Source organism: Macaca thibetana, chromosome 6 (genome assembly GCF_024542745.1).
Source record: "Macaca thibetana thibetana isolate TM-01 chromosome 6, ASM2454274v1, whole genome shotgun sequence".
NCBI lineage: Eukaryota > Metazoa > Chordata > Mammalia > Primates > Cercopithecidae > Macaca > Macaca thibetana.
The window spans coordinates 49,468,733-49,494,356 of record NC_065583.1 but is presented as its reverse complement, the minus strand read 5'-3'; the positions used below and the strand labels follow the sequence as shown (position 1 = coordinate 49,494,356).

General features: G+C 47.5%; 1 protein-coding gene across 2 annotated transcripts in view; it reads right to left on the bottom strand.

Moving 5' to 3' along the window:
* Positions 1-296: 296 nt before the first annotated feature.
* P4HA2 (prolyl 4-hydroxylase subunit alpha 2) overlaps positions 297-25,624 on the bottom strand; it is a 35,122-nt gene continuing 9,794 nt past the window's right edge. The window contains exons 4-16 of one of the 2 annotated variants that reach the window (XM_050792814.1): positions 25,295-25,391; positions 24,739-24,890; positions 21,459-21,596; positions 17,831-18,070; positions 16,676-16,869; positions 15,368-15,544; positions 11,778-11,848; positions 11,442-11,541; positions 6,543-6,596; positions 5,985-6,044; positions 3,081-3,149; positions 2,593-2,689; positions 297-771 (exon numbers count right to left, since the gene is read on the bottom strand). In XM_050792814.1, coding sequence (XP_050648771.1) covers positions 701-771; positions 2,593-2,689; positions 3,081-3,149; positions 5,985-6,044; positions 6,543-6,596; positions 11,442-11,541; positions 11,778-11,848; positions 15,368-15,544; positions 16,676-16,869; positions 17,831-18,070; positions 21,459-21,596; positions 24,739-24,890; positions 25,295-25,391 — 1,520 coding nt within the window. In that variant the 3' untranslated portion in view covers positions 297-700. Of the gene's footprint in view, positions 772-2,592; positions 2,690-3,080; positions 3,150-5,869; positions 5,936-5,984; positions 6,045-6,542; positions 6,597-11,441; positions 11,542-11,777; positions 11,849-15,367; positions 15,545-16,675; positions 16,870-17,830; positions 18,071-21,458; positions 21,597-24,738; positions 24,891-25,294; positions 25,392-25,624 lie in introns of both variants that reach the window. The other variant, XM_050792813.1, reaches the window with a different exon arrangement.

Genomic DNA, 25,624 nt, shown 5'->3' with positions numbered 1-25,624 from the left:
AACAATCCTTATCTCAAAATTTAAAAATAAATTATACATTATAACAGCATTACAATCAGGAACACATGTGCTATGTTCTCTGGGAGACAAAGAGAAATTATATACCCTACTTTCCCGAAAAGGACACTGACACTTAGAGGAGACACAAGTGTTGAAACCAGGTCTCAAATCCAAGACCCAAGATGTTTTGTTACTAAAGCATTCATGATCCAGACTCTGCCTGCATGGAGGCGATGCACAGGAAGTGATGAACCTGGTAAAAGCTTCCAGTCTTAAAAATACTCCAAGTAAGGCTCTTTAAGGCTTCTCGCAGGGACATTTTATTTTTTGGTTAAAGCCACAATAGATAGAAATGCCATAAAAACAAACAATGTAAACAAGGTATCAGAACTTTGGTTCATTGAAACATCTCACACCTAAAACACCTGAGGTACAAAGGCACCTTGCTAGGCGCTAGACAGCTAACTCTGCTGCAGCCACTTTGATCCTGGTCTTGGGGCCAGGGATGGCACAGGCTGAACGGAAGGGCTGGGACTTCAGTCACACAGGACTCGCCCTAGTATGGTCTCCCTCTGCTCCAGACATTCATTTCTCCAAAAACCAGCCTGATAGAAACTGGAACATACAAAGGTGTCTGTCACATTGAACTTGAAGATGACATGGGCTGCAGGACCAGGAAGGGGAAGGACAGAAAAGGATGTCAGTCAACTTCTGTTGATCCACAAGGTCTCAAGAACTCCTGTCCTCGTTCATGGAACCACTTATTGGAGACTGTGAAAAGAAAGCAAGCATGTTATAATCCTATTGGTCAGTTTAGTAGCCTGAATGAATGACTCCTTCATGATGACCCCTGCACTGTGCCCTGGAATCAGACACAAATAAGACAAGACATGATCTCAGGCCTCAATTTGCTAATGAATTGGTGAGGAAGACACATGTAAACAGGTAAGTGTATGAAATTCTGCCAGTGGGACAAGATACATGTGTGCAGGTTGCCATGGGAATAGCACCAAAGAGCATCTAATCATGCCCTTTGATGCCCTTTGGCTCTATTCCCATAGCAACGTGCACACATTTCTTGCTCTTAGAGAGAAGAGGAAATCCTAGGGCTAGAATATAAAGTTAAATAGAAGTTATCCTGGGAAGAAGAATGACATACCCAGATGGTTCTCTCACCAAGAGGGTCCCAGGAGTGACAACAGGATGAGAAAGTAATCAAGGCAGGAGCCACCCTGACGCGTGTTGAGGACTCAAGAAGCCTAACATTACTGGGAGGTGGCAGGTGGAAACTGAGAGGTAGGATGTGAGGATGAGGAAGCCTGTCAGCATTGCAGAGGGCTTTGATGTTAACCTCAGGAGCTGTGGACCAGCAGATCTAGTCTGTATGCCATGGGCACAAGAGCAGCAGAGCTGCCGCCAGCACTGTCACCCCATGCCATATCTTCAAAAACACAGGAACCATGATTCTGTTCCTCACAGACTCTCTCATAATGAATCAAAATTTTATTTCAATGCACTACTGAAGTCACAGAGCTTTTAAAATATAAAGTAATACACGTAATTCATTGAAAAAAAATAAAATTGTCACAAGGCTTATAATGATAAACAGCAATCTCCGAAGCTTCTCCTTCCCATCCCTAATCCCCACTCCCAGGGAACATTAAACTCCTCTAGCTGTTTCTTCTGATATTTAACTTCATTTTTCTAGGTAACATGCTTTTAGTTCTATTCCGTAACTTTCAACTTTGAAATTCTTTTATTCTACCCCTAAAACATATACTTATCCCCTCCCATCTTTCTGGTACAGGTAAATCACAAGTTTTAGTTAAAGTAATACTCAGTGTGTACATAATTATATCATGTAAGTGTTATGCCTGAGCCATCCAGTAGTTTATACTTATCTCTTGTACAACTTTTTTTTCCCTGAATTCAGCAACTGCCTTGTTTTCTTTTTCATTTGCTTAATTATCTGCGAACCCATCACTATTTATCTTCAAAACTCTCCAAGGGGGCTACACACTCATCTCCTTAACAAACACTTCCTGTCACATCCTGGTTTAAGCCTCTCCGAGGCTCACACAACTGCTCCCAGGATAAAGCTCAAGCTTGAGCCTCTGCAGTTTGGTCCCAGCCTCCAGCCTCATCTCCTGGCCCCTGTGCCACAGGTCTCCCTTTCTTCAAGTGACAAGGGAGCCTGTCCCCACACCCATATGCTGGTTTTAGCCTGTGCCTCCATCCATATGGGCCTTGTTCGCCTGAGGCACTCTTTCCCCTCACTGCTTCCAGCTCTCCACTCTGCTCCCCCAGAAGCCTTGCCAGAGGGTCCTGGACCTATGGTGCTTATGCAGCTGTTCGTCCTCAGGCCTTCTTCCGCTCCCTGTGTATCTCCGAGTGTTTCCAACCAGCTGCCTTGGCATTTACCAGGTGCATGGACATGACATGGCTGGATGGTAGTAACAGCAGAAAAAAAGCTAAGAAGGGAGACAATCTCTGCAATTTGGCAGCAGTTATCTCCCAGCTCAGAATCTAAGGCCAGTAAGCAAAGCCCAAGCTGAGGCCACCAACACCAACACCACCCCTTAAGACACTCACCCCACTTGCAGCCCACAAGCACAGGGCAGGCAGCGTGTCTTGTTCGGTAGTCACCTTCCCCGCTCCGCAAGAGGTTGTACCAGAATACAGCTGTACCCTGGGAAAGAGATTGGTCTTTTCAGAACACATTCTTAGAGACTGTGCTCAGGGACCTGACCTCAAGCATCACAGAAGCTCTGCCCTGAGCAGAAACACCCTCATTTCCCTATGGATGGGGGACAGGGCTCTGGGACTCCAGCAACAGAGACTTTTCCCAGAAAGCACCTACCTTTCTGGAGTAGAAGTCTGGGAACTCACCCGCCCCTGAAGGGGCTTCCCTCCCTGTCCCTTCTTCCCAGGGAGAAGCTGGGGCTACAAGGTCAGACTCCAGGTGGGCTAAGGCACATCACAATGACAATCAGGCAGGCCAGGTAATGGTACTGGGGGACATGGACAAAGTAAAGTCTGAGCCTTGCTTCAACCTCTGACCCACAAGAATCAGAACTTACTTTCTTAGGCCAAATTGCAGCCCCCAGATCAGGGAAGACGGTGGCACCACCAGCTTCTACATCACTCATCTGGAAATATAACACATAGAGCTTGGTCCTCCTAAGCAAGGCTCTCAGAGCAACTGAGCCACAAAGGACATGACAAAGTGTACAGATCACCCCCCTCTGAGCATCAGTGACACTGCTTGGAGTCTGCTCCATGGCCAGCCCTTTAGCCAAGAAAGGTTTTCCCATGCCTACTTAATCAGTGTGATTCATTAGAACAGTCTCCATGTCATGAGTGTTCAAGAGTTGAGGCCCACAGGAGACCCACATCCAGGCTGTCCTTGGATGAAAATAATCTGAGTCTGTACTTAGAAAATGCCTGTTCTGACCCCCACCCCTTGAATTCCCATCTAGCCTTGGCCTTGCCTAAGCCACTGTACTCAGCAAAGTGCCCTGACCAGGAGCTCCCTACTGTTCCCAACACTATGTGCAGTCCCCACTGCAGCTCTGTTTCTCTGGCTCTAGTAGTTTGCTGCTCTAGTCAGACCTTCACCTTCCCAGAGTAGCCACCCTTCCTGGGGCCACCTGAGTGGGAAGGTGGGGCACTGTGTTTCTAGAGGCCCTGCTTTCTCCCATGGTAAGGCCTTAAACTACACTGAACACAAGTTCCACACTAGCAAGGCTGCACTCATGCCCACAGAGCATGCCTTGACTCATGGCCAAAGCACTACTTCTTTCCCATACGGCTCTCTTACTTTTTTTGTCCATAATGTAATAAAAATTGGAGCTAAAAAATATTTCCACAGGACACATACCAGACTAAGTGAAGGGTACTTGACAGACATATGGTAAATGAATAAGACAAAAATGGCTTCTCACAGCCCTGGGGATCAAACTCAAATTCTTTTCTAGAACCCCAAGGCCCTGTCAGTCTCACTAGCCTCTCTCCAGACACACCAGCCTTTTTCTATTTTTCCAACATCCCAAGCTCCTTTTCTCTTACAGGACTACATACACTCTCTCTCGTGCCAGAAACCATGTTCTACCAGCTAATTTCCACTCAACTTTTGAGTCTCAACTGATATGTTACTTCCAAAGAGAGGCCTCCATTGAACCCCAAGTCTGGGGTTCACAGCACCTGTCTCCATAACTACATAATACTCTCTCTGATGTTTAGGCTGGGCGAGGTGGCTCACACCTGTAATGCCAGCACTTTGGGAGGCCAAGGTGGGTGGATCACTTGAGGTCAGGAGCTCGAGACCAGTCTGGCCAAGATGGTGAAACTTCGTCTCTACTAAAAATACAAATATTAGCTGGGCATGGTGGTGCACGCCTATAATCCCAGCTACTTGGGAGGCTGAGGCAGGAGAATCACTTGAACCCGGGAGGCAGAGGTTACAGTAAGCTGAGATCGCGCCACTGCACTGCAGCCTGGGCACCAGAGGGAGACTCTGTCCCCCCACCCAAAAAAGAAGAAGAAGAAGAAGAATCCCTCTGATGTTTAAAATAAGTCTCTCATATTGGACCTCAAGCACCACAAAAGAGACCACATACGTTCTGCCCACCAGCATGTACATAGCACAATCCCCAGCATGTAATAACCATACAACAAAAACGTAAAAGGAAAAAATGGACCCAGGCTTCTGTCTCTAAGTTACTTTACTGCCTCTATGTCTCTTTAGAGCTGGCTCTCAGCAGAAGGGAGAGGAAATTGTTCCTCATGTGAAAGGTAAACCCTACAACCTATGGATGAAACAGAGACAAGAGGTGGGAATCAGGCCACTAAGCCTTGGATAAAACAAACGTGGCTCTCATCTAGAGAGAGCTAACGCTGTCTCCTCACTCTGGTGCCAAGGAGGGAACCCTCCAGGGCACCCATCCCAAAAATCCAGACTAGCACTGTGCCCATCAAAAAGGAGCCAGAATGGCCAGGCACAGTGGCTCACGCTTGTAATCCCAGCACTTTGGGAGGCCGAGGCAGGCAGATCACCTGAGGTCGGGAGTTCAACACCAGCCTGGCCAACATGGTGAAACCCTCTCTCTACTAAAAATACAAAAATTAGCCAGGCGTGGTGGCCAGCGCCTATAATCCCAGCTGCTTGGGAGGGTGAGGTACAAGAATCGCTCCAACCTGGGAGGCCGAGGTTGCAGTAAGCCGAGATCACACCACTGCACTCCAGCCTAGGTGACAGAGCAATACTCCATCTCAAAAAAAAAAAAAAAAAAAAAAAAGCAGCAGCCAGAATATGCTACAACATGGATAAACCTTGAGGGCATTATACACCAGCCACACAGAAAGACAAGTATTAATACTTTGATTCCACTTATTTAAGTAACCAAAATCACAGAGACAGAAAGCAGAATGGTGGCTGCCAGGAGCTGCAGGAGGGGAATCTGGAATTATTGCTTAATAAACTCTGGGTAGAGTTTCAGTTTTAGAAGATGAAAATAGATGGAAATGAATGGTGGTGATGCTTGCGCACTATGAATGTATTTAATACCACTGAACTGTACATTTAAAAATGGTTAAGATGGTAAGTTTTATGTTATGTCTATTTTATCACAATTTTAAACACTGGGGAAAAAAAATAGCCAGGAATGTTAAAGTCCTGGTGGTGGCAGTGGGGAAAATGAAAAGAAACAGAGGCCAACTCTCCCTGTTGCAGTCAAGAAGGGTGCTGAAAGCCAGAAGGACCTGACCATTACTCTATAGCAGATGGTATCAGCCCTGATGGGGGTGGGATATAAGGCAGCCCTCTGGACCCAGGGTCCCCTTAGGGCCCATCAGCACACATCATACTCACGTAGTTTAAGAAAGTGGCCACACGATTCCCCGTCCCTAAATGCTTGAAAGTATGTCGCTCATCATTCTACAAAATTAAGTGAGAATGAACAGGTGGGCCTGGACCCAGTACTTACGTAGTTAAGAAACGTCGCTAACCTATTCCCCTCTGTTTTGAGGCCGCTGTCAAAAGGTCGCTGTAACAGACAACAACTTTCACCGAAGTTTACAACAGGCTTCATCCACCACCCACAAGACTAGGACCAAAAGGGTCATGGGAAGGTAATAAGTGTGTGTTCCATAAATCAGCCTGGAACATGTGCCAAGGCTGCAAAGTAAATTCTGGTTAGGGCATGGGGTTTGCAGGGAAAAGGAAAAGGGAAAAGAACAGTTTTCACAAAGACCTAGTGAGGCTCTTTGCTTTAGAATCAGGGCAAAGGGTGATACAGTTAGGGCAGGGGATGAACTCCCCACATCTACATGGGAGACAGCCAGGCTCCACTGTGTTCTGCAGGATCCCTGGTTCCAGATTTGGGATTCACCAGTAACAAAGAGTTTCTCCCAATGATGCAGAGGTGGAGGGAGGACAAGGGGTAGGGGTACTGATATGGAGGCTGAAATGCTCCTAGAAGCTCCACCCTTCTCAAATCAGCTAGAGTAGGGCCCTTTGAAAGCACCTGTGATTTAGGCCTTACCCTAGAGAAGTCGAAGTGTGGTTCATATTGTCCTCCCACTCCATAATTTGCAACCTGTGGGAAATAACAGCATTAGACCTTGTAAGCAGCATGAACAGCTCTGTAGCAGCCCATCACTCTAAGGATACAATCTTCCCAGGCCTGAAAACAACCAGAACTCCCAAGAGCAGCCTCTCTAAGGTGGAAGACAACCATGCCCTGCCAGCACAGGCAGAGCAAACATCACAAACAAGTCTACATTTCTGTCCAAGAGTAAGGCTGCAGCACAAATGTGGTTTCCCAAACAAAACAAGATGGGTGAACTGCATATGATCACTGAGGAAAAGCTCCAGCCCCTTCATGGACACTCAGACAGCAGTAAAGGGAACACTGCTTGAGGCCAGCCCTGGCCCTGGACCCAGTTTGTTTGGGACATATTAAGATAGTAATCCAGAGGAAAGTCAGTAACAAACTTAAGAAGAGGATTTTCTTTTTTAAACTAGTTTTGGAGGTACTCAGCACCTTGTACTGTTCCTACCACCACTGCTATTCCTGGTGAGACTGCATGGGGCAGATTCCCACAGTGGTCTACTGCATGGAATGAAACAGCACAACATGGGTGGCCAGCTGCCAGGCGGCCAAGAATTACCGCACTACATCAGCACCCCCAGTGTGACCCTGGACCTGAAGTAACATCTGAGCAACTACCAGGTGTCATAAATTGGATTAGAAATTGTAAATGCCTTTGTGGACAGCTTATCAGCAAAATGGAAAGTCTTAAATCACAATTATTGTCTCAGCTTCAGTAGACAGAATGAAAGACAAGGTTAAAGATGAAGCACAGAATCTGATATGGAAGCTAGTGGATCAAGCAGCACCACCAATGTCCGTCTGGGAACAGCTGGTTAGTGTGTCTCACTGAAAACATAAAAACCTCTGGGGCTAGGCCATAAGTTCTCAGAAAGTTGGTATTTTTTGTATATCCTTTTCTGCTATCCCAACGGTCAGGTGAGAGATGCTACAAAACTAGCAATAACAGAGACCTATAGAAATGTGGGACAGAAGCCAGGCGTGGTGGCTCATGCCTGTAATCCCAGCACTTTGGGAGGCTGAAGTGAGAGGACTGCTTGAGCCCAGAAGTTTGAGACTAGCCTGGGCAACATAGCAAGACTCCATCCGTCTCTACTAATGAAAAAATTAGCTGGGCACAGTGGCGTGCACCTGTAGTCCCAGCTACTCAGGAAGCTGAGGCAGGAGGATAGCTTGAGCCCAAGAGTTCAAGGTTGCATTGAGCTATGACTGCGCCACTGCACTCCAGCCTGAGCAACAGAGTGAGACCCTGTTTCACATATACACAAAAAAAGAAATGCAAGAAAGAAAGGGACAGTGGACTTTATAAGAGAGGAAATTCTCTTATTGGAGCACAAAATGTTGGCAGTATCATTTTCAATATCTACAAAGATAAAACTTTTGATACAAAGCATGGATGAAAACATGCTGTCATCCACTGCTTCAGCCTTTAAGATTCCTGCACCAAAAATACCTGGAAATCCTGTCAACAGCACAAGGAAGCCTGGTTCAGCAGGTGGCCCTAAGGCTGGAGATGCATCTAAGGAGAGAAGTGCCAGAGCAGCTGAGAAAGCATATCTTTGTTTGCAGTCAAGAGCTTGAAGAAAATTTTTTTTCTTTTTTTGGGGGGAGTGGGGGTAGAGACAGAGTCTCACTATGTTGCCCAGACTGGTCTCAAACTCCTGGCTTCGAGCAATCCTCCTGCCTTGGCCTCCCCAAGAACTGAGTTACAGATGTAAGCCACCACACCTGGCCTGGAAGAAAATTTTAAACACAACTGTGACTCTGTGCCAGTGCACTCAGGAAAATTCAATTAGTGCTTGTTGCTGGAGCTGCAGAGTATGACTGCATTTTTCAACACTTCCACTTGTTAAATGGATTGCTTAAACTTACAGATCCCAGGCAGTGAAAGAAGTTGCGTTGCGAGAGCTGGCTCATCTTTTAGGTTTGGAGAATTATATTTGATCATGGTTCTGAAGCCACTGTACCTACACTCTTTAATACAATTCCCAAATAAGTACAAAACGCATGGGACCATCTTGATTTGCAGCAGTAAGATTGCCTATCCAGGCATACGTAAGTCCCCAGGCTCACGCCTTTAATAACAAGCAACTGTACATCAAGACTGATTCATGTGAGGAGGTATTCATTTAAATCTTTAGACTTACTATTGTAAGAGTGGAGTCAGTTATTTGAAAGACATGGGTATTTACGATGCTAAGGACAGAGTAAAGGCAAAATTAAAAAGGTCAGAAATCACTTTTCTGGTGAGGCTGAGACATCATGCAGCCGAAGTCTTCAATCTTAGAGAATCCTAGAGGTGTAGCATCTCTTCCTCTCTATCAGATAAGCCCTCATCCAATTCACCAGAAAGCCTCAATTACCTTTTTCCTTCAAATGGTCTACAGCAAACATGTCAGCTACAGCTGAAAGAATGTCCACAGATAGAAGAACCAGCTCCTTTCCAGAGGCCTGCAGCATTTCCTAAAGGACCTGATGTGAGGGCTGTTGCTGGTGCCTAGGCATGTATCATACCACAAACATTTCATATGGAGTAAGTACTTAGGGATAGATGCTGAAATCCAGTTTCCTGTTCCCTAGACCATGAAGGATCAAAGCCTTCAACACCACTGACTGGCAAAGGAAATGCCAAGACAGTTCCTAGGAGAAGAATGCAAACAAAAATGGCATCTCAGCCACTTGGCAGCTGTGGTCTGAATCTTCCAGAAGATCCTTAACTATAAGAGCCCCTCTACCAAGAGGTCTGGCATTCAGACCCCAGTCAACTGAGCTATAACACTATGAGAGGCCAGACAAGATAAAGTCCAAATTGTAGCAGAGAAGTCAGTCCATAAGCAAGAAGCTGCTATCTTCCATGGGTGAGTGTAAGACAGGCATACAGTGAGTGTAGCTGCACAGCTAGCCAGGAAAGCAACCGCGCCAGAGGTCCTGTCTACTTAGCCTCCTGGTCCAGGGTATGAAATCAGCCAAGCAGACTGTGGTCTTTGATCAGAACCATGAAAGTCCTGAAGACTGGCTCTGACACAGAGGAAGCAGTGGCAGATGTCTCAAAAAAAAAAAAAAAAAACAAATAAACAAAAAAAATCTGCTCCAAGAAGATATGAGTCAAGACAATGCCAACAGGGACTCATCTAGCACATCAAGAGTGCCCATCTCTCTTGAAATGGTGGTGTTCTTACACATACGCAGCAAGTGGGAGATGAGACAGAAGTCCTCCATGGATGTGCTTATCTGCAGAACTTATTTAAAAATTACAAAACACAAAGTTGAACTGAACTGAAAAAAAAATATTAAAATTTCACAATACTATTTGCAAGGTAATCAGTATGTTTTTTAAAACTCTGGTAGACTTCACACAAATCCATAAAGATGAACTTCAAAATTGATTTTCCAATTGCTGATGCAGCTACACTTCTTTTTGTTGAAAAAACAACAGCAAAAAGAAGGCTGATTTGTTTGGGCATGTGCAGGCAAAAGTTCAAAAAATCTTTCCCAAATGATCTTCAGTCAATATTCTAATGAGATCTATAGTAGATCAGACCCAAATGCCAATCATAAAGGTAAAGGCTGCTATCTTTAAGTATACACAAACCTTGGCCAAACAGAGAGACCCAGGGGCCTCTAGAAAGATGCCAGTGAAACTTCTCTGACAGTGTCTTAGGTCATCAATTTTACAACAGAACACGGAAGTTCCAATATTCATAAGGGAACACAGCCAGTGCTGATTTGAACTCAATACCCAAGAGGATACTTTATTAAGGAGCTTTACCCAAGAGGATACTTTAATAAGGAGCTTTACCCAAAACCTTTCAGCAGGGTGCTGCCACGTTTCTTCATAATCACTTCTGAATAAAGGCAGGAAGCCAGGGTCCCAGTGGGAGTACTTGGACAAGAACACTCCACCTGCACCAGCTTAACCAGTCCAGGCCTCTCACTTCCACCTACATATCACAGTGTAAGGTCCCCCAGACCCACCCCTGCCTTTCTTTGTTCTGATTGAAAATCAGACTCCCTTGACAGCTCTGTGACCCAGCCAGCGGCAGGTTTTTCCCTTCAGGCTGGAACACAAGCTGGAGTCTTGAACATTCCCAGGCACGGATGAAGGTGTTTAGGTTGTTGCCTAATACACTGAAAGAAACTAGCCCCAGCCCTGAACCAAATTCCCTAAACCCTCACATAAACTCCATACTCTGACCCCATCACTGTGGAAATACTTAGGTAAAACAACCCTTGTCTCTTGCTGTCCATTTTGAGGATTGCTGCAGCCCACTCTGCAAGTTCCCTAATAAATGTTGTGGACTAAAGATCCAGGGGTTTAGTGCCGCTTTCTTTGGATTCTCAACCGACCCCATCTTGGCAGTCCCTCAGGGGAACTCCCCTGCTGCTGCTTTTGGAGTGACTTCAGCTGTGGTTCAGCAGGAGAAAACACACAGAACACTTTGACCTTCAAATGTATTTGATTATGACACAGAACCATGGCCTCTGAAACCATTTTTAGCTCTCTTAGCGATGTCCCTGAGACCATTCAGGATTTGAGCTTCTGTTGTCAAGAAGACATGAATGAACCTGCCATAGCCACCGCTGATCCCTAGCTTCCAGCACACTTGGGCACCCAGCAGATGCTCAATAGATATTTGTTGAACACTAATTGTTGAAAGCCAACAGGCATGATTAATTCTGGTTTCCTAAAATGAGATCACTCCATATTCATAGCATCAGGCAGTAGTCATACAGTTGGGCCTCTTTTGGCCCAGTTCTGGACACCTTGTGAGACCATCTAGCCAAAAATACCCACTTCCCAACTCCTACAGTCCCAGGGACTATCTGTACCTGTAACAATTCTGCAGTCTTTACTGTTAACCCTGTGATGTGCTGCATCCGACGATTTACTCGGGCCACAACAGGGTCATCATCTTCCTCTAGCCAGGAGCTGGGTAAAAAGAAAAGAGCAGAGAAAAGAAGATGGAAGGGCAGGCTTCCATGAGGTCCTGCACTCTGTCCCCAGAGTCAGGGCCAGCACGAACAGGCAGTACAGGGTACCTGCTGCAACAAGGGGTGAGGAGTCGCCAGCAGGCAGGAAAAGGCAAGCCACCCATTCCTAGGGTAGGCACTGAGAAGTCCTGAAGTTGAGACTTGAGCAGCTACCAACCCCTGCTCTTTGTTTACCTTTTGGAAACCCGATAGCTGGCGACAGTGAGGACTCCTGTCTTGGGATCACGAACAGTGGCTCGTGCAAGCTAGAAGGAAGGAGGAGAAGGAATACTTGATTTGTTTGTTTTGCCTTGAGTATTTTCCCAGAAAGCACTGGGACCACATTTGCTGTCATGCTAGTGGAGGAAGCTTTGCAGCCAATGGCTCTAGCCAAGGCCCCAAGATGCTGCAGGCCAGGTGAGGGCAAAAGTCTGAGGCCTCCACATTCCCAATCTGCAATCAGTTCCTGGCTATTGCCCTGCTCGGTCACTGCTCATCCCTTCTCCTCCCCAGGTCTGCATTGCCTGCAGAATTATGCCTGCTTCATCCATCCATGCATCTGCCTGGCTAGCCCCTTTCCTTGCCAGGCACACATACCACTCCTGCCTGAGCACAGCCTGAGCTTAGCTACTCCCACCATATTCAGACTGTGCCACTATCCCTGAGCCTCCGCCTTATGTACTTCTCTCAACTTGGTCAAGTTCCACCATCCTTCTGAACCTCAGTGGGCTCCTCTGCCAAGAAACCCATCCAAACACTCTCCTGCTGTACCACCTCACACTGGGTTCCCACAGCCTCAAGAAGCAAAGACAGATGGCACAGTTTTCACTCCCTTGGGATCCTTAAAAGTCAGATGATAAAACCAGGAAAAGATTCTGTGAGTTAAAATAAGTGAACCACTGCCTGGAAGTCACCCACTCACATATGTACACACTACAAACACACTCCCCTCATCTACTTCACTCCCCCAGCCTCCACAGACAGGCTTAGTGAAACCCCAGGAGGGACTCGCTGCCCAGAGTCAGCCAACATGGCAAAGGTCCATGTGCTTCAGTTGTGGACTGTCCTAATGACCTCACATGGGTGCAGCCACAGGCCCAGGTACTCCCACCCCAACACACTTCCCCTTGATTTTAATAAATATTGATGAGTGCCTACTTTGTGCCTGGCACTATGCTAGGTAACTGAGACATGGCCCTTGCACTCTTACAACTCAGTCGAGTGGGGAAAGCAGAAAACCAGCCAGGTAACTGCAGCACAGCATGGGTGAACTTAATGTCCTGTGGAAGCTCAGGGAATAGTGTCAAGAATAGCTTCCTACGGGAGGAGACCACCTAGCTGAGGCCTGAAGGGTTAACATGAGTTATCCAAGTAGAGAAACATTACAGGAACAGGGAAGGAGCAGCAATCCAGAGGCCTGGGAATGAAAATGGGTGTGGCAGTAGGTGTGGATTAAAGGTTAAGGGAAGTAGTAAAATAGGCTGAAGAGACACGCAGGAGCTAGGGACTAGATGCAACCTTGTGGCCAACGAGAAATGGGGAAGGCTTCATGCAGGGGAGGGACACTCAAAATTTGAATGTAAAATGGATCACTGTGAATAACTCATGGAGAGTTGACTAATAAGGGGCCAGAGTGGGGACTGGGAGGCTAGTGAGGCCACGGCAGAGGTCAGCACAAGAGATGATGGTGGCCCAGGCCAGGTGGTGGCAGACGGAATGGAGAGGAGTAAATGGACCAGAAGGCTAGTAAGCGGGTGAGATGGACCAACCTAGACACTGTGCTGCTATAGCATGATCTGGTAAGATGGCCAGTGCAAGCAGGACAGATGGCTCCCAAACTCCTACTCACGGCCCTTCCTGAGCTCCAGCGTATGTCAGTCCTTCCCTGAAAACTGCAGCCACAACCAGACCCCATCCAAACATCTGTGCCTCAGCATTGGCCTGACACCCACAAAGAGGCTCTGAGCAGCTGTGCTCTGCCCCAGGGGAAACACAGGGCTATTTTGAAAGCAGGCCAGAGACCCCATAGACAGCTGCCAGGCATTCCCCACAGGCCAAATTAAGCTCATTGGCTCTACTTCAAAGCCAGACTAGCATCTGTCTCTCACAGTCTCCGGAAAGGAGGGGTCAGCTTATCTTTGAATAGAAGCCATGTGAAGAGCCAAACATGTTTGCCATCCTTGTTTGGCTCTTCACATGGCTTCTATTCAAATACATGTTTTCCCAATACTACCCCTTGGCCAGCCACACATATATGCACACATGCACACATGCACACAGAAATGTTCTCAGTGTCTGGAACTGAAGAACAGGTAAGAAATCTCCCAGGAAATCCTGGCACAACCAGCAAAGTAGTTTTCTTTCCTGGAGGACTCTGGAGCTGAGTAGAAAGGGGAGTCCTAGTCCCCATTCTCCATACATCTGGCTAGCCCCCTCCCTCAGGCACATTGATGATGCCAACCACTGACTCAAAGCCCTAGATGTCCTAGTACCTCAAGCCAAGGTGTTCTAAGATGAGGTCCAGGGGCCAGGATAGGAACCTATTTCAGGTCTCTCCATGAGCGTCAGGCCTCCTGGTCACCTCGGCCACTACAATTCTATTAGGAGCAGAGCAATAGAGAATCCAGCTAAATCCTCCCTCCCAATCATCAGTGATGGGGTATGGCAGCAAGTAGGTCTCTTTGAAAGATGTCAAATGGGGAGCAAATCTTTTATGAACTAGAAACAGAAGAATAATCGTAAAACAAAACCAACAGCCAACTGCATACTTGGCAGTAAAATACCATAGGAATTCCCAGGAAGTTCAGGAATGAGACAAGGATTCCTATTCTTCGTAATTATGCTCTAGAAGTTCTGGGCGATTCAATAAGATTATAAAAACAAAGGAACTACAAGTATTATGAGAAAATAAAATTTTCCTTATTTCCAGGTGTTAATGCTATCCAGGAAACCAAAGAGAATCAGCTAAAAACCAAAAAAGGAATAAGTAAATTCAACCACTAGCTGCAATCTGCATAAGTTTGCTTTTTCATAGGCAAAACAGAGACAGTGACACCGTTATGAGCAGCTGTTCATAACTGTGACATAGTTAATATATATGTTAAGCATTTAGAAGTTCCTGCCACAGTTAAGAACTCAGTAAACATTAGCTCTTACTATGAAATATATTTTTAAAATCAACAGTTTGGCATAGAATAGTAAACTAATATAATAATGTAACCAGTTAAAATACTAATGAAGAAATAAAGTAAATTAACAGTAACAAAGAAACTACCTGGGACTAAACTTAAGAAATGTGCAAGGCTTATATGAAGAAAACTTAAAAAGATATAAATAAATGGAGAGACCTGTCACGCCCTTGGATGAGAAGACCCAATATTATGAAGATATACATTCTCCTCTAAGTCATTCGCTCATTTACAGTCCTAATCAGGAGCTCCACAGGACCCAGCTTCATAGCACCTTATGGAATATTTCCTAAAATCTCCCACACACCAGTCTCCCAACCAGGTGAACTGACACACCAGTGTGGACCTGCCCTGTTCCCAGCATGACTTTCTATCACAGCATTGGCTGTCCACATTGGTTACCCTGTTCTTCCCCACTGGACCACGAACTCACAAGGTCAGGCTGAGTCTGAAGCATCTCTGTATCCCCACGGTAGGCCCATGCTAGATATCAATAAAGGGTGGCTAGATGAGCAAACCAACCACCCACAGTGCTAGGGATGAGAGAAAGGACCTGCCCCCTTCAGTGCCCCCAGAAGGACCTGAAGTGACACCTACTTTAGGTTTTGCGATCTCCTTGATCCTCTCGATTTCCTCATCAGACATGACATCGTAGTACCTGACGATGTGTGGGCTGTCCCACTCATCCTCCTCTTTGAAGGGGGCGATGAGCAGCTGTGGGGCCCTGTTGCCATGGTGGTACCTACAGAAAAGCCTCTTCTGTCTCCGGGGTGTCTGGAGAGCACAGAGTAACAGGCCCTGAGCTGAGTGAGTCCTAATCCTCGGTCCCAGTCTGGCTGTCTGCAGACACTGGTCTCACCTCATGGCCAGCAGCTGCTCCCTCCCACCACACCACAGAAGAAAACAAAAGTCCCAGCAGGTGGGCATGCACAGTGGCTCACGCCTATAATCCTAGAATCCTGGGGGGCCAAAGGATAGCCTGAGACCAGGAGTTTGAGACCAGCCTAGATGACATAGACCCTGTCTCTCTAAAAAATTAACCAGGTATAGTGGTGCACACCTGTAGTCACAGCTACTCAGGAGGCTGAGGCAGGAAGATTGCTCAAGCCTGGGAGGTCAAAGCTGCAGTGAGCTATGATTACACCACTGCACTCCAGCCTGGGTGACAGGGTGAGATGAAAGAAAGAAAAGAAAAGAGAGGAAAAACAGAGGGAGGGAGGGAGGGAGGGAAGAAAGGAAGGAAGGAACAAAAGCCCCTTCAGCTTAACTGGCATGAAGTGACACCCCACAAATCATGCAATCTTTCTTCTCTCCCAAGATCACCTCACATCCTCAAGTCCCATGGCAGAGAGTAATTTCTGACCCTTTTCATGAAGACTTGAGTAGGTCTGAAGAGCTGGGACGGGGGAGAAACCTTTCTTGGTGGAGGAGCCAGTGGAAGCCATGCAGACAGGGGCATGGAAAAGGCCGAGAGCCTGTCACACCTGGGCCTCCTCAGGAAGCACTAGGATCCCAGGGCTCTCAAAGGCTCAATACCAAGCTCTGGTACATGCTGGTGTCTTTACCACAGAGACTTACTCTCCACTTATACCATGACTTCTCTTGGGGCCTGAGGTACGTCCACCCATCGTTTTCTTCACAACAGTGAGTGAAGCAAAAAGTGGGATACGTTGGGGTAAGGAGGTGAGCTCAGTGGTAACTTAGAGGAGCAACACTCTACCTGGGGCATGAGGGGAGACAGTCTCCTTTCCTACCTCAGAGAATATCCACATGTCAGCCTCACAGATGCCATGAAAAACTGGGGGAGATACTGAAAAAAGTACCTACAGAATGAAGAACACCTTCCCCAAACCTGCCTACCCAGGTCTACTGTTTTGGCACCCTGGCCCCCCTCACACATCTCACCAGTTTGACACCCTCCCCACGACAGAGGCTCTCGTAAACATCCCTCTCAGGCAGGTAGTCCACAGGCCTCTCATAGATGCCTTCTGGGGTTGCTAGCTCAGCTTCTGTCTGATTTGATAACATTTTTTCTCTCTCTTCCTCCAATAACTGCTCAAAGTACCGCAGATTCCCTCCAGCTCGTTCATGGCTTGGGTCTAGAAAAAGCAAGGAACGAGAAGGAAAAGGAAACCACAAACATCTGTTAGGTCATTTAGAGAAATTATTCTGTAAGGGTTTCTCTCCCAGCAGCTCACTTGCATGCTGCATTCTACCTTCCACAGCATCTAACCAGAGTATGCTGTTCGTAACTGAAAAACCAACAGAGGCCAGGCGCCGTGGCTCATACCTGTAATCCCAGCACTTTGGGAGGCTGAGGCGGGTGGATCACGTGAGGTCAGGAGTTCGAGACCAGCCTGACCAACGTGGTGAAAACCCATCTCTACTAAAAAAAAATACACCATGGGGGCATGTGCCTCTCTAATCCCAGCCACTTGGGAGGCTGAGGCAGGAGAATCTCATGAACCCCAGAGGCAGAGGTTCCAGTGAGCTGAGATCACACCACTGCTCTCCAGGCTGGATAAGTGAGACTCCGCCTCAAAAAAAAAAAAAAAAAAAAAAAAAAAAGAGGTAGATGAGTTTTAAAGGCACAGTGCTTTTGGCCTTCTTCAGTTCAACAGCACAAGGCGCTATCAATGCCATATTAAGTCCGACTATCAGACCTCAGGCCTCTAATAGCACCGCCACTGTTTGTCACTGTAGCAATCCTAAAGTACATTCTGACTCCTGGGTTGCTCCTGATGCAATAAAGGTTCCACCCTGTGTAGTCCTGCATGGTGATAGATACACCGTAACACAGAGTCCTTATTAAAAAGGGCCACAAGTGCCACAGGCCTGAGTGTATCTATCAGCGACTGGGCAAAGCTAAGGCCAGGATTGAGGTGGGTAAGGAGCTAGTAAGAAGCTGGATTGGACCTAAAGTCAGTAATGCATTAGTCACTGGCCAAGTGACAGGGTAAACTGACTCAGTCCCAGGAGAGGGGTCAGGTAGACGCCAGCACAGTGCAGTTCCTCTGCCACTCTCCATTCCCATCTTACCTTCCCCTAGAATCTCCTTACCAAGGGAGAGCAGGCGGCGGGTGAGCTCCAGGGCACGGTGCAGATCACCCAACTGAAAGACAGCATAGCTGAGGTAGTCCAGCACCTGGGACTTGGTTGTGGCGGCCTCCTCCCCAGCATCAAGCTGCTTTAGCACCTGCTCCATCCACAACACCGTATGATAATAGTCCCCTTCATTGTAGGCTGAGCGGCCCATCCCAAAGCAGTCATCCACACTCAGCACTGCCTGGTACTTGGTTCCTACAGCAGGGGAAGTAAATTGTCAGGCTCCAAAGAGCCTCTGGGTTAGGGAAAGAGATTCCCGCTTCAAGGAAAGCCTGGGCCACTGGATGGGGGGCACTACCAAGCAGAACCCCATCAGACATTTAGACCGCATATCCTAAAGGGCCGCTGACACAGTGAGCACAGACAGATGGCCCTGCCCTGGACTGGGGTTCACAGCCAACCTCTTAGCCTCAGATTCCCCGTCTCCCAAGTGGGAAGGGGCCTTTTTAGGGGGAGCCCCAAAAACCCACCAGGAAGCATCGTTGAGGACAATGGGAAAGTCCTGTGGACCACAGAGAAGCAGATGTCTGGTGGGCAGCTTGCCATATGAGTCTGGAGGATGGGAAAATTAGCTGAATATAAAAAATATAAATTTAGGTGGCAACCAAGCCATGGGTGAGGAAAATTGCTTGCAGGAACTCTAAGGAAAGAATGGAGAAGATGGCTAAGCCCAGAGCTCCAGGGAACACCTACCCAGAAAGAACAGACAATGAGTAACCTTGAGAAAGAACTAAAGACAGGAGAAACAGAGGGAGCGGGAGTGGTGTGAGAGACATCAAAGGAGGCCAAGAGCCAAGGTTGCAGTGCCAGCTTTGGCTGTTAAGTGGCAGGGACCTTGCTGAGTATCAGCTCAGTGGGTCTTATGACCAAAGGTCATCTGCTGTAGGGGGAGTGCTAGAAAGTGACCATGAAGATAGTTTCAAGCCAATATGAAGAAGTAGCTATAGAAAGATGCAGGATTTAGGGTGGGCTCAAGATGGGAAAGACTATGTGTGCGGTTCCTCAGAGAATAATGAGAAAGCAGATACCATGGAGGGGAAGTAGGGGCTGTGACTCTCCCTGGAAAGCAAGGAAGACTCCCCACAGCCCCATTAACAGCAACGGGGGCATGGCTGACACAAAAGAACTCAGAGAAGGCTCTTTCTGCCTAGAATGAAACCCCTACACAGTAGGCTAAATGCTTCAGAGACCAGGGTCTGCTCACCCCGGTGGCTCAGGAACCAATAACGAGGAACAGGAAGTTGGGGAGAGTAAACACAAGATGAAGTCCCTAGGTAGGCCAGGGATGAGGGGGCTCCTGGAGCCCCTTGTCCCTCTCCACAGGTCTCCTCTGGCTCTGCAAGCCCAGGAACCTGCATTGATGGGGCAGAGTAACATAGCTGACTGAGCTGGGGCTCTGGAGCCGGACTAAGCTAGGTCTGTGTTGGCCTCACTAGGGCGCCCACCAATGTGTGACTATAGACAAGATACCATATCTCTCTAAGTCTCAGTCCTCTCATCTCTAAATAAAGATAATATCAATTTTAAAGAGCTTGTTCCAAGAATTCAATGAGATGACATATGAAGATGTCTCCTATGATCCCCAGGATGCTAATGACCAGTAGCTATTATCAACATGTCTCCCAGATGCCAAAAATGCTAAGAATGGCTCCCTGGCACTCAGCATCCTCCCTAGAAGCCAATTCGAATGTCTGCTCCCTGGAGAGCACTTGGGAGAGTGACAGCTGAGCTAAGTGCTGATAGGCAATCAGACATGGAGTAGCCCAGCTGACATGGGTAAAGGTATTCCTATAGAGGGGTGAGACAAAAGAGCTGAGTGATAGGCAAAGCTGAGTACAATGGGCAAGAAAGCCAGGAAAATAGAGTCAATACAGGACTCCAAAGATCACACACAGGAGGAGTTTGGGTGTAGCCTTGGAAATTAAGCATAGTAATCAGGAACTCATGTGAACAAATGTGTGCTTAAGACCATATGGAGGATGGTCTTAAGCAGTGAGCTGGAAGTAGGAGACAAGTCAGGATGGGATTTTGATAATCAAATTGAGAAAAAAGTGGCTGTGAGGCTGGAGTCAGGGGATAAGTACAGAAGACATGAGAGAAGGAGGTAGAATCCATAGGCCTTAGGATTCTGGCTTAGGCAGCCAGAGGATGGAGGTCCTTTTTGCTGAGATAGAAGGATGAGGGGGAAGGTAAAGTGTTCACAAGGAGATGAGGATTTCAGTTCAGGACACATGAAGTTCGAGAAGTCCATGGAACATTCAAGTAGAGATGTCCCAAAGGCATCTGTCTACGCTGGTTAGAAGCTCAGGAGACAAACCTTGGCAGGTAACACAGATCTGGATGTCATCCACCTCACATGATGGAAATGGCGGGGCTCACCTGGGGAAGGTGTTCAGGGAGAAGATGAGGTAAGGATGGAGTCCTAGGGAGTAATTCCCTTCTGCTCCATATCCCTATTCAGGACACTCACAGGTTTGCTGAGTGAATGTGAGAGGTCAATGCCAGGGTGTGGTTCCCTTCTCCAAGCAACCAATCTCCAGGCTACAGGGTGAACAGATCTTGCAGGTGCCCTGAACTGCCCTCTCTCTAATGGAGTCTAAAGTGGGCAGCTGGGGCTCTGGAGCTGGAATAAGCTGGGTCTGCATGGGCCTCACACAGTGAATCACTGGGTTTACTGGTCTCCAGTAGCCCTCAAAACATCTTCTTATAAACACTAACACTGGGAAGTCAGTGGGAGATGGGCCACTTGAGAGAAAATGACCAGAGAGGCTAAAAGAGAAGCAGATATCAGTATCCCAGAATTCAAAGGAGGAGAGAATATCACGAAGAATGAGGCAATCCATCTGTCAAATGCTGCTGTGAATTTAAAGAACATTATGTGTGAACCTTGTTCTCTGCGTTTACCAGCCAAGTGGCCACTGATGACCTTGCAAGAACAGGATCAGTGAACAGGGGGAAAAAGGCCAGATACTGTGAGTTCAGGAGTATATGGGAACCAGGAAAGTGGATAGAGTGTAGATTACTCTATCCAGTAGCCTAACCAGGATGGAAGAAGAGATGGATCAGCAGCAAAGACTCAAAAGAGTCTCAGATACTGAGGGAGGCAAGTGTAAGATGAGCAAGAATAGAGCCTATATGTGAGCTCAAGGGTAGAACCCGGAGAGGTGGAGACAGAATGTATAGGAGCAGAGACTGTAACTAAGAAGACTCAGGACAGGGGGACACTAAGCCCAGATCAGTCTTCGATGAAAAGACATTGGAGGGTGGGAGACAGGAAGCAGGTCTGAATGCAGATCTGTGCGGTGCTCTGGAGACAGAGGCAGAGGGGGTTCCTGAGCAGCAACTCTGGCTTTCTCTGAGACACGAGAGGAGAGGGCCTTGGCTAATACATGGAAGGAGGTGGCAGGGCAGTGGCTGAGGGAGAAACCTGTCATGGGAGAGGGAGTCCAACACAAAATGGTGAGCAAAGAGGTACACCAGAGGTGCACCTGTGGGTAGAGGCCACAAGTCGGTGGTGGCTGCAACCTGTCCTGCCACTAAAGAGACACATGCAGGACAGGCAACGCCTGGAGTGGTGAGTTACCTGGAAGTTCCCCTCTGGAAATTGTGTCTGGGTCCAGCCTGTATGTGTCCTGAAGTCTCATCAGGGCTTTGGCAGCTCCTATCTCATCCTCATCAGTGGGGAAGAACTGCCGCTGCACAGAGAGGTTGGCGATAAAACCTTCCAAATGAGAGTCAGAACAAGAGATTACCCTTGATCCAGGGGCAGAATTCCACTTGGGACCAGAGAGGCAGCCACAGAGAGGGTCTCTGGCTAGTGAAATTTCCCCACCCCTTCCCTCAAAGGCTGTTGCCCCTTCCACCAGGAAGTTGTCCCTGATCTAGTCTATGGGGACTTTTCCTTTCTTAGTCCTCACTGTACCTACTGCCCGTGCTGCTCTTTGGAACTAAGTAGAAACAGCCCCCATATTAGTTAATATTTAGGAGTCTAGAAGTCTTGGCTCCAAAGCATTCAGTCAGAGCTGGTGGAGACAGAAGTAACAGAGGATAGAGAGGGTAACTGAGAAGAGCACAGGAGAGGACTCAGGGAAGAACTGTCAACCACTCAGTGGAAAATGAATCCCATCGAAAACCTTGATCCAGGGTAATTGGGCCAGTCAGGTAAACACAGACTTCCAGCCCACATTTCAAGTTGAGGAGTCCAAGGGACAATGACAGTTAACTAATGAAGCCGAGCTGGCCACTCATTACTGACCACTGGCACTTATCATCCAGAAAGGTGATGATGAAAGTCCTGGAGGTCATCACCCTCCCCCTAGGTTGACAGCTGAGGGACCACCTAGACAGGCCAAGGACCAAGGTGGGGCTGCACCAGCCCAGCAAGGTCAGTCCCTTGAGAGACCATGGTGGGCCTATTCTCCTCTGTACTCCCACCACTCAGACCTGCAATGAGTTCAGGGCATGGGCTCTCCAGTTATGGTGCTCAAGACCACAGCCTGAAGCCTGGGAGAGCTTTTGACCACAGAAGTACTCCAAGGAGGCTTTTCTGGGACTCCAAGCCCTAGCTGTAAAGTAAGATGTGTACCTCCCACAATCCCAGGGCTCCAGGTGGGAGCCAAGCCTTCCCAGGGTGACTTAGGGCCTTCAATTCTGCCTCTAAGCTGAGAAATGAGAGGGGAACAAGGCCATTCCTTCCCCAACTTCTCCCCAAGAGCAGCTATATCCACTGCCACCTATGACTTCAGACCTAAACATCCACTTCCAGCTATAACTGGGGACAGGGACCAAGAAGCTGTAACCCTGCCTTCCTTGTCTTCATAGCTACATGGTCAGGGACTCTAAAGAGTTTAGAATCTGGTGGGGTGGGGGTAGGGGAACATGCTGCCAGGAAAAGCCACACTGTCAGCATGCCCCATTCATTTCAGGGGCAAGAACTCAAAAGTCAGAGATGAAAACAACCAATTATTCTCTGGGCCTGACCTAACTCCTTCTAGGTAATCATAAGGTTTTCCAAAGGAACCAGATGATGGTGTGAGTGTAGGGTGTGGAGAACAAGATTGGAGAGGGGAGGTCATCTGGGTAGGCTTAGTCTCCTGCCGTGCAGGCAGAACAGCCTGTCCCAAGCTGCAGGCCCAGGCGGAGAGGCGGGAGTCTGGGAAAGGCAGACGTGGTTTCTGGAGGCAGTGAGCTCACTGGGCACAGCTCCAGCCTGGCTGAGCTCACCAATCCCTCTCCAGAGGCCACCCTGCCCCCAAGCCCAACCCAGTCTGGCCACATGGGCTAAAATGTCTCAGCCAGAGAGACAGCTAGTCTGAAGTTAATCAGCACTCACAACTCAGGGAAAAGAGGCAGTGAAGAGCTGGGTACAGTGGCTCTGTGCCTATAGTCCCAGCTACTCAAGAGGCTGAGGCAGGAGGATCACGTGAGGCCAGGAGTTCAAGGCTGCAGTGTGCTACGATCGCATCTGTGAATAGCCACTGCACTCCAGTCTGAGCTAATACAGTGAGACTCTGTCCCTTTAAAAAAAAAAAAAAAAAAAAAAAGGCAGCTGGGCGTGGTGTCTCACGCCTGTAATCCTAGCACTTTGGGAGGCTGAGATGGGTGGATCACGAGGTCAAGAGATCGAGAACATCCTGGCCAACTCATGGTGAAACCCTGTCTCTACTAAAAATACCAAAAAAAAATTAGCTGGGCTTGGTGGCACGTGCCTGTAGTCCCAGCTACTCAGGAGGCTGAGGCAGGAGAATTGCTTGAACCCGGAGGCGGAGGTTGCAGTGAGCCGAGATTACGCCACTGCACTCCAACCTGGTGACAGAGTGAGACTCTGTCTCAAAAAAAAAAAAAAGGCAGTGAGTCCAGAGGACTAAACCCAGGGCTAGGAGTTAGGAGAGCCCACCTCCAGGCCCACCCTACCATCTCTTCTTATTGACAGGAAAGTATTAGGGCATAAAAAGTATTATCACAACAAAAGCATCAAGTATAGTTTAAAGCTTTTAAAAAGTTCACAATCTGACCTATAAATATGACTTCTAAGAATTTACCCTTAAAAAAAATCAGAAGTATACACCAAGAAATATGTAAAAAGGTGCTGATAATTCAAAAAAAAATCCCATATCCAATTACTTGACCCATTTGACAGTATTATGACAGATTATCACCATCTGATAGGTAATCACCATCCAGACATTAAAACCACGTTGCAGAGGAACACTGAATAGCATATAAAGAAGCTCACTTGGCCAACATGGTGAAATTCAGAATTTTTTCTTCTGTCACAAATCTACCATCAGATACACTTTGTTTGTAAAAGATATGAATAGGAATGAATTTAGATGAGACCTATGCTCCCCAACTTGCCCTGGTCCCACCATCCAGCCCACTTGACACTTGTAAATTCATTTGTCCCTTCAAGCAACTGAGTTTGCATGCCCTGGTATGTATGTATAGTTCCATTTTTTTAATGTATATGCATAGGTAGAAAAACTATAATTTTAATAATGCTCACCACTGGGCAATTGGATTAAGAATTATAATTCTCTTGTTTTTGTGTTTTCCAACTTTTCTATAAACATGTATCACTAAAGTATAATTGGAAAAATGTCATTAGCAAAAAATAAGAAAAGACAGACACTAAAAAAAGGACGCTAAAAAAAGAACTAACCATCATTAGACGTTAAAAACCAAGGACAGCCAACTTCCAGGTCCCCACAGAGAAGGGAGAGAGCCATGAGACCAGCAGGGTCCTGTTTGTATAATGCACTTGCCCACCAACACCCAGACCCAAGACAGGCTCAGACACAACAGCCCAGGCATGAGCACACGAACATATGGGCTCACTCAAGCACCTGCTCACCATCCCTCACCTGCAGCTGAGTCCTGCAGGACAAGGTCCTCTAGCGCAGGCCAGTCTGTGTTTAGCCGCTTCACCAGTTTGTAGGCATTCACAGGGTGGGCCAGGTAGCCCTCAGCGTCAGCAGCTGACTTGCTAGTCAAGGCTTCCATTTTGTTGGCCCAGCTGTGGAACCAGAGGAAAAGGAAGAGTAATGCGTCCACCCACATAGGTCTTGACCTGTGATAATTTCTCTGGTGAGAATTCCCTGGTGCCAGGTGCTAGGGCCCTTCTCATCAAGAGGCAATGAAAAATGAATACAGTAACTCCCCACAGATACTTCTAGCCCCTTAATCTAGATAAGAGCTGGGACCCCCAATTTAAGGGAAAAGGTCTTAAATACAAAATAAACGGTGACTCCTTAGCCCATGCACTTAGCTCCTCTCAAGGACTGACATGAAGTAACCAGGCCAGCCCCACATCACCCTCTCAAGGGCTTCCTCTAATAGGTACCCTGAGTGGCTTCCTTGTTCCTTGGGGGGCAGAAGGGAAGGAGGGCCAACTAAGGGTGGTATGGGGACTTAGGACACCTCTTAATCTTGGAAAGCTTGGCTTCCTCCACAAGGATGTACTCCTTCAGAGACTGCACCAGCTCTTTTTCTGCATAAATCAGGTCAGTCATGTGCCCTGCAAGAGAGAGAAGAAAGGCAACAGTGAGAAACAGAAGAGGGATGTCCAGCCTCCTTCCTTGGAGCACAGAATACCAGCACAGAAGCAAGTCCCCTGGGACAAGAACATGTAAGATCTCTGGGGATTATGGGGACTTGGAGTTAAAGGGGGCCTAGGCACTTATGGGGTCCTATCTCCCAACTTCAGAGAGAAAGAGGCAGAGGCACCAGTGGGACATTTGAGATAAATGC